Consider the following 18824-nt stretch of genomic DNA (forward strand, 5'->3'; position numbering starts at 1 on the left):
TAATGTAAGCACTCTGGACACAGTACAGATGGGCGGTATGGTGGTGGGCCTGGGTCTTCCCCTCTATCTAGATATGTTTAAATAGGCATTTGAAACTCATGCAGTACTACTTGAATAATTAATAAAGTATATTATTTTAAGACGTACCAAAGTTCAAAATTCATTTAACATTTTTTAAAAAAAGATAAAATAGTTAATATATAAGTAGCAGATTTAAATTAAATCTGTTCTTGTAGAATTCCTACAAGTTTATGTTGATTGATGTCTGGATGAGGGGGGCTAAAAAGAAAGAGGTAAAAAGATCCCATATTTTAGCTTATAAAATGTTAGTATGAGGGTCATTATTTGTAAAACTAATAGAGCTGGCTGAAGTATGAGCCTGCAGACAATCTACATGGCAGGTGTTGAGACCCTAACCTAGAGTTATATATTCCAGGTAAAAGGTGTCTGAAAGAAATATTACAAGAAGAAATAGCCCAAGTTGAAAACAGAACTAGGCAGGGTCCCCTCGTCTATTCCCCTCCCCTACAGCTAAATGACTATTGACAAATTAGCATCACAAAGCTGCCAATGTCCCCACATACACATAACTAACTCTTTTCAAGAGAACACTTACAAAGAACAATCTGAGCACCAAGAACTAAGTTTGTGAATGTAAAATTCAAGTAGACTTGAACTTGGGGGGGGGGGGGGTTAAAATGAAAAGGGACTTAATGATCCAATTCAAAGCACAAAGGGGGAAAAATAAAAAATTTTAAAAAATTAAAAAGAAAAAAAAAAAAGGGTTACCGGGCTGGCTGGAGAGATAGCTCAGTGGTTAAGAGCATTGACCTCTCTTCCAGAGGACCTGGGTTCAATTCCCAGCAACAACATGGTGGCTCATAACCACCTGTAACAAGATCTGGTGCCCTCTTCCGGCCTGCAAGGACATGTGTGGGCAGAACACTGTATACATAATAAATAAATGCTAAAAAAAAAAAAAAAAAAAAAGAAAGAAAGAAAAAGGATTACCACAAAAGACAGGGGAAGGTCAGACTCTCAGTGTTATTTTGGTATCATCTATCAATAAAAGTAATCCAGTTTTTGAAACATGCAGTCTTGGACTTGAGAATCTAGATCAGAACTAATCCTTACAAAGTAATAACAAATTCTGAAAAAGCTTTTAATATAAAGAAACTCCTCAGAATTGATGAGGGAAAGTGATGACATAAAAGGCTGATGGAGTAATGATCAACTATGGGTGATTGACAAATACTGAGTTATTCAACCATTAAAATGGGTTTGGAGGGGTTGTAGGCCTAGTGTATATACACATGTGCTTGTGAGGGTCAGGTATCTTTCCTTTACAGCAGGGTCTCCCAGGTACAGGCTGGTCATCAGTGTCTGTTCTCCTGTCTCCTTACTCCAGCCTTAGTGCTAAAGTTAACAGTAATGCACCACCACACCCTTCTTCATACACAGGTGCTGGGGATCCCAACTCAGATCCTCATGCTTGCACACTTTTCCAACAGAGTCTTTCTCCAGACTTACATGAGTACTGTTTTCAAAGATCACATGTGATGGGTATTGTGTAAAGACCCACGCCTTTAATCCCAGGCAGTGACAGCAGAAAGAGAAGGATATATAAGGCGTGAAGACCAGAAACTAGAGCAATTGGAGTAAAGCATGTAGTTAGTTAAGCATTTGGTTGGTTAAGCGTTCAGGCTTTGGAGCAACACAGTTCAGCTGAGAGCCATTGGGATGAGGACACAGAAGCTTGCAGTCTGAGAAAACAGGATCAGCTGAGGAACTGGCGAGGTGAGGAAGCTGTGGCTTGTTCTGCTTCTCTGATCTTCCAGTGTTCACCCCAATAACTGGCCTTGGGTTTGATCTTATTAATAAGACTCTTTAAGATTCATACTACAATCACAGAGTTTTAAATTCCTAATATGGTATTAAGTTAAAAAAAAAAAACAGAGAGACAGAAAAATTCATATATAATAATCTACAACATGATAGGGAAAAGAGAAATGTGTTTTCCTTTTCTTTCTTCTTCTTGTTTTCTCCTGACACAGGGTCTCACATGGCCTAGAACTTGCTTTGAAGTGGAGAATGACTTTCAACTCCTGGTCCTCCTGCCAAATGCTGAAATTTCGGGGAGGGAGGGTTGTGTGCTGGGATTTGAAATGAGGGCCTTACACATTCTAGATGAGTATTCCACCAGGGAAATGACTTGCCTACAGTCTGAAGTTGAATTAGAATTTTGACACCAAAGTCTATTTTCTTTTAATATTTATTTCGTGTGTGTGTGTGTGTGTGTGTGTGTGTGTGTGTGTGTGTGTGTGTACATGCACACCTGTACAAGTTTTGTGGGCCACATGTGTGCAGGAGCCCTTGGAGGTCAGAAGAGGGTTTCAGATCCCCTGAAGCTGGAGTTACAGGTGATTGAGAGCTAAGTCCTGGGAACCGCAACTGGGTCCTCTGGAAGAACAGGAAGCATTCCCAACTGCTGAGCCATCTCTCTAGCCCAAGGTCAGCTTGCAGGGTTTCCTTTTTTTTTTTTTAAATTTATTTTTTCCAAGTTTTATTTTGTGTGTATGGGCATTTGGCCTCCATGTGTGTCTGTGTGCCATGTGCATGCCTGGTGACCCATGACCAGAGGAGGATGTTGGATCCCCTGGGACTGGGGCTACAGACAGCTGTGAGCTGCCATTGGGTAGTCAAACCCAAGTCCTCTGGAGGTGCAGCCAATCTCTTCACTGCTGAGGCCAGCCCTAGCAGTCCGCTTCTGTAACCACAGGGTGAAGTGGTGCTAGAAAATGAAAGAAAGCAAAGTCTGCTCAATTTTCATAAGGAGAGAGTGGCCCTTAGGAAAGGGATGGACTTCAGCACTACTGCACACAATGGTGATCAGTCCCCAGACAAGTTAGTCACTCAACAGAAAGGCTAGAACCCAGCTTCTAAGCCTGTGGGCTGTGATCCATAAATGAATGTCAGGATTATGAAAAATCTGTCAACAGCACAGATTCTGAACATGCAACCATGAAAACTTAATCCAAAATTTAGTGCATACAAGTCTGAGGTGTTTCCTGCAGTGAAGTCACATGATTTCACTAAGCCCTGGCTCTAACCCAAGGCACACTTGCACTCACTGCTCCTACCCAAAGCGGGTTTAATTATGGAGAAAGAACGGCTTTTCAGGACTTTCTTGGCATCACTTCACAGCACGTAGGTACCAGACTATTCTATCTGTGGAGTGCACTGTTAGAATTGTTTTTTTTTTTGAAGCTGCTGTTCGAGTTGCTGACCAATTTCTTAAAATAAATAAATAAATTCAGGTGATTTTTGGCTTGAGTCCATGACAGACTTTCCAGCAGTTTTTGAAATGGCCCTAAAAAAACAGCCTTGACATTTGCACTGTGTACTAATGCAAAGTGACACTCTCAGCACTGGTTATAAAATCGAAGTATCAATCAACTCTTAAAAACACTGAAAATACACCGGGCGGCAGTGGCACATGCCTTTAATCCCAGCACTCAGGAGGCAGAGGCAGGTGGATCTCTGTAAGTTCAAGGCCAGCCTGTTCTACAGAGCGAGATCCAGGACAAGCACCAAAACTACACAGAGAAATCCTGTCTCAAAAAATAAAATAAAATAAATAAATAAAAATACTGAAAATGCTGTGCCTGTAGGTTAAATATGTAGCCAAGATTTACATCTGTATGTAAAAAATAAAGTAAGTACATTCATCTCATTAGTATGAAAATTTGCTTTTATCTTTAATAAATGATTAAGGTTATATATACACCAAAGAATCGTCTTAAGATATGTTTATGGGTCTAGAGAGATGGCTCAGTGGTTAAGAACACTGGCTGCTCTTCCAGAGGACCTGAGTTCAATTCCCAGCACCCACATGGTGACTCACAACCATCTGTTAACTCCAGTTCTAGGGGACCTGACACCCTCTTCTGCCTCCACAGGTACTACTCACATGTGGTACACAGACATACATGCAGGCAAAACATCCATACATATAAAATGAAAATACATTTTAAAAATTTAAATATACTTAAGATTTTCTAAATGTTTGATTATAAACCTATTTTATATAGCTACAGAGCTAAGGTTACATAAAATTTTCTCAGGCAAAAAGGGGTCATGAGTGAAAAGCTGACAAAGCTCTGGGAAAGTACTAATCAAACCCACAGCTTACACAAACCTGGGAAGAGCAGGAACAGAGATCTGCTGACCTACAGACCTAAGGTAACCAACCCACAGCTAGAATAATGTGCTAACTCAAGGCAGATTATATTAATGAAGAGAAATGTAAAGCTGTGCTTTTACATCCAAATCCCAATGTACCAAACAGGGACTGAGGAGAGAGGACCTAAATTCAATAGTCAATGAATAAATGTCTGCTTATAAAAATGAAACAGCACCAACAAACTATATGAGCAGTGAAATTCAGGCTAAGAAACTGAAAGAAAATTATAATGTGATATAGACATAGCTAGATGGGTGAACTCTCTGGCTTACAGAGTAGAGAATATCAACATTTGATAGCTATTCTCAGATAGTGGGTGTCTTAGTTAAGGTTTCTATTGCTGCAATAAAACACCATGACTAAAAGCAGCTTGGGGAGGAAAGGTTTATTTAGTTACTCTTCCACATCACAGCTCATCATTGAAAGAAGTTGGGGCAGGATCTCGAGGCAGGAGCCATGAAGGAATGCTGCATCCTGGCCTGCTCAGTTTGCTTTCTTATATACCCCAGGACCACCTGCTCAGAGGTGGCACTACCCACAGTAGGCTGAGCCCTCCCATATCACCAAGAAATGTCTACAGACTTTGTCTATAGGCAATGTGATGGAAGCTTTTTCTCAGTTCAGGTTAATCTTCCCAGATAACTCTAGCTTGTCAAGTTGATTAACAACAAGTCAGGATAGTGGGGGAACAATCATCTGGAAACAGGCATGCAGCTTCACTGTCTGCAGTGCTGAGGCAGAAATAATTGTGGAATTACAAAGCAACATTTCAGTCCGATATGAAAATAAAGTTTTCCAGCAACCAACAGCTGTCTAAAAACAGAGTAAGCACCTATCTCTAATGATGTTTGAACATGAGGAGTTAGAAAAGGCTGCCCTCGGCAAGCAGAACTACAAAACAAAGGGTATGCATCTCCAGATTAAGTCTATCTGAGAAGTTATCTGTACTTACACGGAATCTGTGTCACTAAGAAGAAAAGAAAAGAAAAAGAAACTGAACACCAGATTTCTTAAGAGAAATTTTGATCCATAGAAAAGCATGATTTTTTTTTTTTTTTATCCAGTAAACATGAAGCTCACAGATTACCTTGCTTCTGGCTAAAACAGCTCCCCAATTCCACTTCCAGGACTGTTCTACAGAAACACTAGTGTGCAGATAAATACAAAATATTCAGGTGCCGTTTGCAATACAGCTCTGAAAATGGAAACGCATTCAGAATTGAAAAAGTGTGATGACTATATTCAGGAGCATGGTGTAAATTTATGCATGTGAAGTTTTATGGTGAAAATAATCTGCAACAATTAAAAAAATGAAAATAACCATCATCGTCGTCGTCGTTGGGCAGATGGATCCCAGGACAGTGCTTCTTTAAGCTTGCTGTCTTTGCTGAATTTTCTAAGGATATTTAATATCTTCATAAGTAGAAAAAGAAATGGTTTTCCCTTTAAGATGAGCTTCCCTGGGTCTTATAGATTTCTACAAACATTTTCAAGTATTTCTTCAGAGAGACCCACAGAAATAGTTCAAAAGACAGAGCACACACTTGAGTTTTGGGATAATATAATTACCAATGGTGATAAATTACCATTTATTACCTCTGAATTTGTTGGAATACACACAAATCTATCACAAACATAGGCATCCAGGACAAAAGTGTCTATGCCACAGGAGGACTAAAAAGAAAGAACTGTAGCTGCAAGCAGTACCAGCAAAGGGTCCCCAAGAGGAGGCAGGGACAGCCCAGTGAGAGCCGCGATGCACAGCAGTCTATGTTTTAATATACAGTATCAGGACATAAGACCTGGATGATAGAAAAAGGTTTCTATAGTATTGTGTATGTATGCATACATGAAACAAGACAAAAACATATTTGGTATGTTCACCCAGGCTCAGAAACAAATTTAGAAAGCTAAGTCGGTTAACAGCAGCATCTGTGTGTGGGAGTGTCAGCAGAAGGGGACAACTGACTGACCATCTACATCTCTATGCTGCTTAACTTCTTTATATAACAAGCCTGTTCTTGATAAACTTTTCACATCCCAAAGCATTCTTTAAAATAACTTAGTGATCACATTTCATGCAAGTCTGTTTTGTTTGGAGGGAAGGGGTTGTTTTATGGCCTGGAGATTAACCCCAGGGCTCACACAAGGGCAAGGGGAGACTCTATCACTGCACTGCATTTCCAGCCTTTGGTTTCTAGTGCCAGAGCCCTTTAGAGTGTTGTTCTATTTGACATAGGATCTCACTGTGTAGCTCATGCACATCTCAAACTCACAATCCTCCTATCAGGGCTCCCCAAGCACTAGGATTACAGAGCCACCATGCCTGGCAACAGTGTTTTATTCCCTAGCCCAGAAGTCAACTTCAAATCCATTTAGCCTTACGACGGAACCTGTTTGTGTGGGATTTTTCTCCCAGGCATAAATCACTGGACCATAGTTGACCCTAGGGCATACCACATTTATCCTCTTAAATATTCTATGTCCTTTCCAAAATACATAATCCAATCATCTTCTAGCCCCATGTGCTAGACATTATATAAGACTGCATCAAATTTAGCAGCGTTTACTTAGCTCTCCAAAGAAGGCAATCACATTTTCCTTTCACGAGACACAATTAACCACACATGGCATACTTTTCCGTTAAATAACACAGTAAGTGCTCAGTGGGTTAAAGAGCAAGTGTGTATGCAGGCCCACTTGCCCACGTGAGAACAAAGGCTGGCAATCTAGGATGTCTGCCTCAATCATTTCTCCAATTTCTTCTTCTTCCCCCCTTTTGTTGTTCTGAGACAGATCTTTCACAGAACCTGGAGCAAGCCACCAGGCTCCACCAGGCCCCCTCTCCTACCACCACAGCTGGCTTCTATTTGCATTCCGAGGGTCACACTCAGGTTCTCAAGCACTTTCCCCACCGAGCCATCTTCCTGGCTCCCTTTCCTAAGTCTCTCAGACAGAAGGCAGCAGACTGCCCCTGATCGCTGCTGGAGCAGCAACTGTTTCAAGTACTTCCTTCTCCTTCACGCTTTCTCCTACTTTGAAAACTGTTCTCTTTGTCATATGGTCTGTGGAGTCAGGAGTTCTTATAGTCAAATCTTTAGCAAATCTTTAATTGTGAAAGAACTTCCTCTAAGCTGCTGCCAGGTAAGCAGCAACAAGCCTCACAAGGGCTTCCAAGTGGAATGGTGTAGACCTGCAAGGCTGGCCAGGGTGCATTTCCTAGGGTCTCTTGTGACCCTGAACCAAGACCTCAAGGAGACTGAGGCATCACCCAAGCCAACTCTTCATTTTGCACAGCTACGAAGGATTGAGTGGCCCAGAGTAAGGCACTGGTCACAGGTCACAAAGCAAGTTACTGCTACAGCCAAGTTTATAACTCAAGGTCTTCTAATCCTTCAGCCCTCACTGTTTCCAATGCTACTTCTTTATAAAAAAAAAAAAAAAAACGAGGCAAGCCAGGGCGAAATCAAACTTACCGCTGCTGTGCAAATGGAAATGGCCGTACCCCTCCCCCAACAAGTCTGAACAAAGGGGAAGAGGGGATCAAAACATTCTCAGCAGAGAAGAGGTGAAGCAGGGGACACTATTAGACCCTTATCCTGCACAGCCCCACATCACCACAAGAGTTACAGTGAGCATGGAGCATCAGATGAATCTTCTTCTAAGCCTTCTGAAGTGACTAAGTCAGTATTCTAACACACTTGAAACTGCTGAAAAGGTCTGCTGGCAGCAGGAAGGAGTATCTTTCACTTGTAACCAGGGCACAGAGTTGGGAGGGAACCAGGGTAAAGAGAAGAGCTTAAGTTATCCGGAGTGGGACAGACAGGAAGAAACCAGTAAGGTAAACGGTAACAAAGGAAAATGAACCGAGGTAGAAACAGAAAGGAGACCCCACAGGACCTGAAACACCGCAGACAGCAGGATAAACAGAAAACAGGGGTTTCTAAATAAGCAGAGTCCAGGGGAATAGCTGGGACTAGACCAATTTTGATATTCTTTAATAGATTTTTTTTTCCTTTTAACCGAAGCCAGTCTAGCTTTCTAAATTAAGGTGTCTTCACCCTTACTGAAGGGCACCAGGGAGTTCTGATGACAGCAGATCTTTGCCTATCAGCAACAGGCTGAGAGTATGAACGGAACACTCTCTGTTTTTCAGATATGAAATCTCTTCCTCCTACTGGACAGGACTGCTCTAACAATGCAACTGTGCCAGTGTTAGAAGCTAGTTCAGGGCCCAATACAAAGGTGGATCTTGATGTATGAATCATCAGGTCACTGAATGTGTGTAACTCACATGGTACTTCTCTCTGCCTCCCTCAGGCAGGCTCACATTTACAAGTTGCTTTTAGCATGACGGCTGCTGTTTTGTATCAGGCAGCCCTGCCTGGGCTCACAAAACCGAACACTGTGGTCTATGACATAGAAAACTTACAGTGGGCCCCTGCCCAGGGCACCTGGTAAGCCTCAACCAGTGCTGAAGGCTAACACGCCTTGCTTCATGCCACTTCCTGCCCCTATCTGATACAGCTTTGGCAAAACTCAAGTGGGAAGCACTCAGCTTTCTTACCACATACCACACTCTTCTAATTCAATCATAAATTTCTTTCAAATGGGCTTGTTGTGGGGTCTTTTGTTGTTGTTGTTGTTTTTCTTTTTTTTTTTTTCCGAGACAAGGTTTCTCTGTGTAGTTTTTTGTTGTTGTTTTGTTTTTTGTTTGTTTGTATGTTTGTTTGTTTTGCCAGAGCTGAGGACCGAACTCAGGGCCTTGTGCTTGCTAGGCAAGGGCTCTACCACTGAGCTAAATCCCCAACCCCTCTATGTGTAGTTTTGGTGCCTGTCTTGGATCTCGCTCTGTAAACCAGGCTGGCCTCGAACTCACAGAGATCCACCTGGCTCTGCCTCCTGAGTGCTGGGATTAAAGGCGTGCACCACCACACCGAAGTTTTTCAAGCTATTCTTAAAGATTGATTTTTATTATTTTTATATGTTTGTGTACATAAGAAACAGCCGTGTGTATGCAGGTGCTTACAGAAATCAGAAGAAGATTATGGGATCCTTGGAGTTAAAGAGTTACAGGAGGTTATGAATGACCAACAGGGCTGCTGGGAAGGAATTCAGATCATGTGAAAGAGCAGCAAGTGGTCAACCTCTGAGTCATCTCTCCAAGCCCTGAATTTAAGAGTGAACCATGGGGCTAGAGGTATAGATCAGTATTTGAGTTTTGCCTAGAGCTCGCTAACACTTGGGTTTGGTCCCCAGTACAAGTTGTAAAAAGTGTACCACAAATTTGTCCACTGGATACCTATCTTTAAGGCAATCATGCTATCTGATCCTTGTGGCCCATAACTGTGAGAATGTACACTTACTTCTGCGTATGTCTGTTTCAATACGAATTGCTAATTTATAAGTCTGAAGGTATAGCTCTGCAGCACACATGAAGCCCTGGGTTCAACCCCCAGCACCAAAAAAATAATCTGCTCATATACAATTATATGCACCCTGAAGACCAGGGTGCCTAACCCTGTGTTCAATCAACTTTACACTTGAACCAAGAGGTGAACTGATGGTCGGTCCCATGATCAATTAGCATTCTACCAACACCCTTTGGCAAGTTGAAATCTGCTTAACAAATAAAGGTAACTACATATTTGTAACTTAATGTCAGGGCATATTAACTTTATTTCATTAACAAATCAAGTGAATAAAAGTGAAATTGTATGAGGTGTGTACACACTGGGCCTCATGCACTCTAAGATCTTCTCTATCCCTACAATACATTCTTAACCCCTGTGGTAGTTTATCGATTCACATTCTTAACATTCTTAACCATTAAATAACCACTCCATTTTAACATTGCCCAATAAATATGTGGACAAACTGGCCTCCGATGTAATCTGAGTCAGGAAATGTGTCTGTAAGAGTATCCCTGAAATTCATTTCAATTCTGAAGTTCCTCAATTCCCTAAGCATGACACTTGGGCGATTCAACCATACCTACCTCTCTTTACCGGTCCACTGCTGACTTAGACCAGAAAGGATGTGCAAAGGTCCACACATAATAAATGCAGTAGTCATAGAAAAGCACCCAGAGTCACACACGAACTATATATAGTCAACGAACTGAACTCTGGGACATCACCGGCATGAAACGAGACCTTTAGTTTGAGAGCTTGAGAAATTCGAGTTAGCCAGTTCTAATTAACCCCTAGCCTGGTAAGAAGTCAGTACAAAGGCGAGTAGTTGGACTCGAAATCTGACACGCTAATGTGCCTGCCTGATGTGCCTGCCAGATGTGCAAAGTGGGTCAGCACGTCTCAGCCAAGGGCCCTTTTCCCGACAAGAGGGCCGGTTTCAAATCACACCCGCTTCTCTAGAAGGAAGCGCGCCAAGTTCCCCGGGCGTGGGAAGGAGGGCGGTCACCCGCGCTCACTGGAGCACGGGTGAGGACCTCTGGCCTCCTTGTCGCGGGCGTCCCGGGTCCCGCCCGCACTCACCCACAGGCTGCTGAAGTAGTCGAGGCCGCGGCAGATGAGCGCGCCCGCGTGCGCCAGCAGCACCTGCACGCCCAGGTAGCTGCCCAGGCAGTAGAGACCGTAGAGCAGAGGGCCACCCGCGCCCAGCAGCAGCAGCAGGCGACGGCGGCGCAGCGCCTGCTCGCCCAGGGCCTCGACGCCGTAGTCGGCGAAGCAGAGCGGCAGCAGCAGCGCGGCCAGCACGATGGGCGTGTGCGCGCGGTGCAGGCGCCGCAGCCACAGGCGGCCCAGGCGCGTGAGCGAGCTCTTGAACGGGTGCAGGAAGGTGCCGCACAGCACGGCCCAGAGCAGCGGCCGCAGGAAGGCCTCGAGGATGAAGTACACAAGCACCGCCGCCCCGCAGCACAGGCACACGAACAGCACCGCGCCCGTGTTATAGAAAGCCTGTTTGATGGGCTTATCGAAGCGCAGCGCCAGCGCCGCGGTTCGCGGGGTCTCGCCCGGCCCGGCTGCGCGCGAGGCCCGAGGCTCCGGCCGGGGAGAGCCCCGCGGACTGGGCGCTTCGGAAGGGCCGCCACGGTCGGCCATCGCGCCTCTGCCTGGACCGAGGGGCGGGGCTGCGAGCTGGCGGAGGAGCGCGGGTGGAGGCGGACGGTGCCGCGAGGGCTTGTGGGTTTTGTAGTACCCAGACTGCGGGCAAGGCATGCGATAGAAGCCAGGGAAACTACAACTCCCAAGAGGCTGAGCACAAAAGCCTCCGCCCTCGGGCCCAAGGGTCCCTATGGACCAGGTAACAAGTTTTGTAGGGGTCCAAGGAAATGAAGTAGGAAACATACACTACAAACTCCCCTTCTTTGATTGATGTTAATTTTTCCGGAGGCAGAATTCCAAAAGAGACGCTCTCAAAGATAGAAAACACAAGCTGTGCTTTATGCTTGGGAAGTATTTCTAAAAACAATGATGCACAGACTTAGTTTTACTGATTTATTTAGTAAATACTTACTTTTAATCGTGTGTATGCAACGTGTGTGGGCGGTCAAAGAAGCCAGAAGCGTCGGATCCCCACAGCTAGAGTTACAGGTGGTTGTGAACAACTTGACTTGGGTGCTAGCAGTAGAACTCTGGTCCTCTGGAAGAAGCTCTTACACACTTTAAAGTACTCTCTCGTGTATATGCCAGGATTTTAAGTAGCTATTGCCATGTGACTGTCTCTAGGAGGTTGGCTCCTATCAACTCCTTGTATCCCTAGAACATCCCTACAGAGATGTTACTAGTTTTGTTTTGCAAACAGGAAAATACGGGAGCAGAAAAATTCAGTACAGCTTCATACAGCCACCCAGTGGGTGAGGCGGGGTTCACTCTATGGACCCGTATTCTCTAGCGCTTATGTTCTATGCTAACTGATCTAAACAAGGGATCCTTTGGCTTCTATGTAAAGCTCCTTGGAGAACCATAATGCGCAGCCACTATTAGCCATTTGTTCCTAATACAGAGTAGGAGCCTCGGTAAGGGAGCAATCTAAAAGCCTCAGAGTAAGCATATCGACGTTTAACTGCCACTGTTTGCTCCCCACTGAAATGTTCTCTCTGGCAAGGGATAATGGAAATCACAGTTCTTACTACAGAGTTGTTGGGGGGGGGGGGAGCGGGGGATAGCAAGCCCTGGTTATTCCAGGGTGCTTCTGCCCTAAGGAAAACATTTTGGAATCCAAGCCTGCTTCCCATAAAATACTCGAAAGAGCCTTTTTGTTTGAGAAAGAGACAGAACGAGGTGACTTAAAGGAGAGAGGGATAGAAGGAGAGCCAAGAAAGAGGGAAAGCTGGTGTTTACTCCTTAGTTGAACACTCAATATGGGAAGATTCCACCATGAGTTATTATCTCTTTCCTGTTTTCAACAAATTTTCATATTAATTTCAGAATGAAATTTCTGTTTCTCTTTCTGTTCTAATGTAGATAAGGTAGTTTTCACGTGAAGAAACATTGCTAACTAGGTCCTGGAGATAAAAGGATTCGGTAAGTGAAGAAAAAGTAAAAGCAATTCCTTTCTCCTTTCCATCTTGCTTATGAGGTTTGGGGCCACTGGTTCTCAGTGTCTGGGTCTTGGAGTTTGACCCAGCAAATGTTGGCTTCAGCTGTGCTTACATTTTACTGAGCTACTTGGCTGCTTTGTTCAGGCCGTCTGAGATCACCTCTGCTGATTATAGTCCTATTTACTGTCAGTGTGCATGTTCATTGACTTGAGCTGCCCTTTACATAACAGCATCAAAAAAAAAAAAAAAAATTGGGAGTGGGGGGGGTGCTTCCCATTTGTTCAGGACCCAAATCAACCATCCATGCCACCCTGAGGCTTAAAACACACAGGATCTAGTGCCCATTTCAAAAAATAACCAATGCCTCTGTTACTCCATTCCCCCAAATTTCTAACCCCTGCAGAGCCAAAGTAGACCTGGGTCTCATTCAGAGTAGAGGAATAAGTCTTTCTGCACAGCTTAGATCATCTGTGTCTTTTTAACTCAAGCCCTGAACCAGTCACTTGCACCCAATGGTGAAGCCTCCTCCATGAGTGGCTCCCTTGGTCTTGCTTCCCATCTTCTAACAAAAGGGGCTCCAAATGTATCCAAATGACTCCTCAAACCTGCAATGCTCTCCAATTACAAAAATTAAGTTCCCATGAAAATTAAGTTGTGGAACAAACTCTTCACCAATGGATGCAAGGCCTGTGAGTGTTGCCTGAATTGTGTCGGTGCCCCAGTTCAGCAAGTGGAAGAAGCTCTGTCATGATACCATACTCTGTTCCCAAGTCTCAATGGAAAGCAAACTTGCTGAGCCTTTCAAAATGGTTCTAATGGCCAAACAGAACTGACAAGCATCAGTCAGAATTTCTGGTGAAGGAGAGAACTCTAACAGAAAAGAAACAGAGGCAGTATAAACTGAGAAGTGTTTGTATGGCCTCCTGTACACTGTGGTTTTCTTCACCTCCCAAAGTCACTGGTTGATGTATCTGTCTCCCTACAGAGCTCCTAGAGAGCAGGGACTAAGCCTGCTTCAATTATGTGTGTCTAGGACTTGACACAGCAAAGGCTTTTATAATCGGAATGGGAGCTCAATGTGTACCGAGCAAGAGAATGAATGAACGGTATCCTTTCCCAACAGCCTGTTTGTGCTTACTACATGATATTGAACCCTTAGTGCAGTGGTTCTCAACCTTCCTAATGCTGTGACACTTTAATACAGTTCCTCATGCTGTGGTGACTCCAACCATAAAATTATTTTCATTGCTACTGTTACAATTCATAATTATAATTTTGCTACTGTTAAGAATCATGATGTAAGTGTCTGATATGCAGGATATCTGATATGGGTTGCAACCTACAGGTTGAGAATTATTGAGTATTCATTTAGTTGCCCGCAAAGTTTAACTCCTGAGATGTAGAACTCTAAAGTTCTGGGGGCAGGGAGACACAGCCAGAAGAGGCCACGCCTGTGTTGAGGATGTGTGTGCAAGGTTGAAAACTCAACTAGAACTTTGCCATTGCCAAGACTGGGAACCGCAGATTCAGAGTCAAATTATCTTGGGCTACTTTTAGCCCTCACTGAACAGGCATTCATTGCCCATTCCTGTCTAACCTAACACCCTTTTGACCATCAGATAAAACCTTGAAAATGTGTTTTTCGTGGCCCTCCAGCTTTCAGCCACCCAAAAGCTAAGAATGTCACCAGAGAGTATCTAAATACATAGCTGAATTTTCCCTTCTTTGATATAACTTACCTGCCAGTAGTAGCCCTACTAATGTATTTGGTTAATGCTTTAATTTTTACTTTCTCTGTCCTTTAACTAATAGAATCTCTTGTAACCACTTCCATGCTAGAATATGTCTCTTGAGGCAACCGGGATACATGTTCTTAGGCCATAGTCACTCACATTTTGCTTAAGAAAAAATTATGTCTTATTCCTTTTGAGATGAGTACTGTGTGTTAGGTTGATAGGACCTAAGAACTAAATTTGAAAAAGGGACCCAAGTCCACTCCAATCTCAAGCTCATGGAGCATCAGTTCTAGGGTATCTCTTCTAAAATGCTAAGCTTCTTAGTTTCTCTTTGATGGCATCACCTGACAAAGCCCTCAGGGAAGACCAGTCTCCTCGGCACCCTGGAAACAGTGAAGGACCCTGAGACCAGGCTGCACCTGCCCTTCCAGTTATAGGAATCAAGATATTTTCTCATCGTGGTATCTGTTGTAGTTACTCTTTTTGGCCCAGGACATGGTGAGACCCTGATAGTAGTTCTCAAAATGATTCCTTGCCAAGAGTCATCTCTTGAACAATCTGTGTCCCAAACACTCATCTTTTATGAATACAGTAACCTCCAAGGTCTAACACTAGCAGGGAGAGGCTTTACCCAGCATTGTGTATTCTCCAAGGGTTTCTACAAACGAGTGTGCTAAGCACTTGGGTTGCATAACACTATCCTCTGAGCAGAACAACCACCATCATCAGAAGACCAGCTCTGCCTGCATTAGACCATCATAGTCAGGCTTATTGTCTGATGACATTCCCTCATAGAAGGATGGGAGGGTCACTGGCCGCTCACCTGAGTGTCTAGCCACTCCTCCCCGCCATTCATATGCAGTTCTGCCCCTAAATGCTTACAGTCTCCCAGAGGAGCAAGTATATAGGCCGGGGAGGTTAGTTGAGAGGGGCTTCATCTGCACAGCCATTGTTCACTCTGGGTGCAGACCTTCCAGTTCCTTCTCTGTTTTAGGGTCAGCCATGCTCCTGCTCATAACCCCTCACCCATGCTTCGTAAGTAAGCCTAATAAATGTATTGGTTACCTAGAGTGAACTTCAGAGGACGGGAACATTGATGTGTCATTAGGACCTACCTTATGGGGAAGGTGTGGGGCAGACATTGCTTACTCACTCACTTGGGGAGAAAATTCTCAAAACAACTTGCTTTTGTACAAAGTCCATAGGATATTTCAAATGTTGTGTGTTCACATCTACATCCACGCACAGGAGAGACAAGCAAACACATAACACTTCCCTCCCCCTCCCCTCCACCCCCACGGGTCCCAAACAAAAAAGATAGTTTAGTTTAGCACTAAAGAAAGGTGAGTCTGGGCAAATTGGAATGCATCCACTGTCTTGTTTTCAGTCTTATTCAGAGTCACAGAATAGAAGGCTAGGTATTTATACCACAGGATGGCCTCAACCTCTGTGTGTTGTAGAGACACAGCCAAAAAAGAGATGGTCCAGTATTCCAAATCCTGATCCCTAACTCCCAATAGTCAACCAGAGAAAATGTCAGTTATTCCTCTGAAGCCCGTGAGCCACCAGGTAAGGACATTTATGGCTACTCCCTGCTGATAGGTAACTCTGACACCCAGTCCATAAATTTTTTACCACTGACTTCAGCTTTCAATACCCCCCACCTCCCGCTTGTCTGAATACTGTCTTACCACACGGCTCAGCTAGCCTCAAACTCAAGATCCTTCTGCTTCAGCCTCCTCAGTGCTGACATTAGAGGTGTTAACTCACCCAGCTAAAGTGAACTGTTCATTTACAGATGAAGTCCTGATGCTTTGAATCCTCCATGTTGCACAGTTGGTTGTACACCTGGCACTATGATGATGTCACCTCAGCTTCCAACTTGTCTCTCAACCTACTTTTCATTCGATGTGCTCGGATCCATCACACTGCAGGCAGTATGATCTTCTTCAGACCCAAACTGACCTCTTTCCAAGCCTCTTTATCCCATGTTAGGACATCTGAACACTTCACTACAACCTACAACGTCTTGTGTGATCAGGTACAGGCTCATACTCTACCTCATCTCTCTACTCCCCACTTTACCCTTTATCTTTCAGTTTTAGGAAGGAATGAAGAATGGTCCTCCAGAGACACCCTGCCCTCAATACCTCCAACCTGTGCAGTGTGTGGCCTACTATGGCAAACATCACTTTGCAATTGTAACTAAGCTAAGGTTCTTGAGACAAAGAGATCATTTCTAGGTTATGGTGGAGAGGAGCTAAATATAATCACAAGTATGTCTACGAAAGGAAGAAAGGGAGTTTAAACGACATGAAAGGAGATGGTATACCATATACCATATAGTCAGAGCTCAGACTGTCATTGGAATGACAGATTAGGGAATGCTGGCAGCTATTGACAACTAGATACCAAAACATGAGTCTTCTTCTCTGAAGCCTCCAGAAGAAACATGCCCTGCCAACATCTTGATTCCACTGAGATCTGGCCACCAGAACAATGAGACAAACATTTGTGTTGTTTTAAGTGACCAACTTTGTGGAGATCTGTTGTAGACATAATAGCCTTTGTCAGATGTAGGTGGGGCCAACATGCATCCTTTTAATCTTTCTTCTTGCATTGCCCTCCCCTTTCTTGGGGATGCCTCTGTCTACTCTGCCTATTTTAGTCCATCTCTTTGTCTTTGTCAGTTTGGCTGCTATTCCAAATTACTTTAGATGTCTCAAATAGTTGTAGAAGCTAGGAGGTCTGAGACCAAGGAACCAGCATGATCAAGTTCTGGCAAGGGTTCTCTTGTCCCTAATCCCATCTTGACACTAATCCCATCACAAAGGCTTCCCCAGCACCACCACCTACACACATACACACACACACACACACACACACACACACACACTCACCTATGCTGAATCCCCAAGGGCTTCCACAGTGGATAGAAATACTGAAGGAACACATTCATTGCACAGCTTAAATCTTAACTCAACCTCAGCATCCTTGCCTGCATTCCTGGTTGCCCTCAGGCTAGGGGAGGACCCTGGCTCTAGGTTTCAACTACACAAGAGCTTCTCCTTACCAACGTAGCCACTGTATCTTCTCAAACCAGTCCCCCTAGAATCCGCAGCTCGGCTACTGCAGTTTCTCTCCTTCCTCCTGACTCAGGAGACGCCCCAGCTAAACTCTACCTAGTCATCCTTTGAAAACCACATTGACTTAGTGTGTGTGCGCACATGCAGGCGCACAGAGGCCAGAGGACATCTTATGGGAGTTCTCTCCTTCTACAGTGCAGCCTATGGGAAACAAACTCAGGTCATCAGGCTTGGCATCAAGTGCACTTACCCACTGAGCCATCTCAACAGCCCCTCTACTTACTCTTAAGTGATACTATATGGTTTAGTCACCAGTAAGGACTTTAATTGAAATTCTTAAAACCAGATATATGCATCGAAGTAGCTGATACACTTGAAATGAGATTATAGATCACCATTTACTGCTTGATAAAACACCAAACTGAAGCCTCCACAAGCTGATGTTTGCATATTGCTTCTCTAGAGGGACTTTCAGGTAACTAAAGCAACACAGTTTTCCTGTTTGTCAGACAAGACAGGTTGCCATCTTTCTCAAGGTCTATAATGATTCAAGGAGAATGGAGAAACATTTTACAATTAAATAACACACAGAGAAAAGAAATGGAAAAATCAAAAAGTGCACCAGAGCAAAGCAATAAGGAATTATAAACTAGTTTTAATTACATCAACAGGAAGAATTCAAATTATGTTGAGAGTTTATGTTTTTAAAGCTTAATCCTGGTTAATATATTCTGAGTATCACTTAATCCTCTAAAGATAAAAGTATGTGTGGTAGCCTATGAATGGAGTAATCATTTAGGTAGCAGTTAGGAGTGTTGCTACATTACTTTACATAAATAGAAACCCATATCTTTATTAGTAATGTGTCACACATCTTAGAGTAAAAATCCACATAGGACAGGCTTATAAATATACATTTATATATAATCTCAAAATCAATCACAATTGAACATTAGGTACACAACTTTTTATAAAACAAATATAACCCATCAGTGTCTATTTAAAGGCATAGTTTTTAACAAAATAGTATTTTGTAGACAGTCTCAGAAAAAACTGTATTAGTACTTCTGGTGTCAGATTGTTCCAGCATGTCAATGCGTCAGTGGGAATAAGGCATGTGGAGAAGCTGCATTCACTCTTTTAGGGTGCAGGGGGGTCAGGGCATTCTAGGCAATGAAGCAGGAAAGAGGCTAGTGACCTGGGTGAATGCCACACCCACTGAGCATTCAGCAACCTTAGAGAATGATTACATTCCA

The 18824-nt window shown here is 43.6% G+C and overlaps 1 protein-coding gene across 4 annotated transcripts in view; it reads right to left on the minus strand.

Moving 5' to 3' along the window:
• Positions 1–11335, minus strand: part of Tmem245 (transmembrane protein 245) — a 79068-nt gene extending 67733 nt beyond the window's left edge. For all 4 annotated transcript variants that reach the window (XM_036177630.1, XM_036177628.1, XM_036177629.1 and 1 more), the window contains exon 1: positions 10738–11335. In XM_036177630.1, the coding sequence (XP_036033523.1) occupies positions 10738–11304 (567 nt within the window). In that variant the 5' untranslated portion in view covers positions 11305–11335. The remainder of the gene's footprint in view (positions 1–10737) is intronic.
• Positions 11336–18824: the final 7489 nt, after the last annotated feature.

This window comes from Onychomys torridus, chromosome 2 (assembly GCF_903995425.1).
Source record: "Onychomys torridus chromosome 2, mOncTor1.1, whole genome shotgun sequence".
Taxonomy (NCBI): domain Eukaryota; kingdom Metazoa; phylum Chordata; class Mammalia; order Rodentia; family Cricetidae; genus Onychomys; species Onychomys torridus.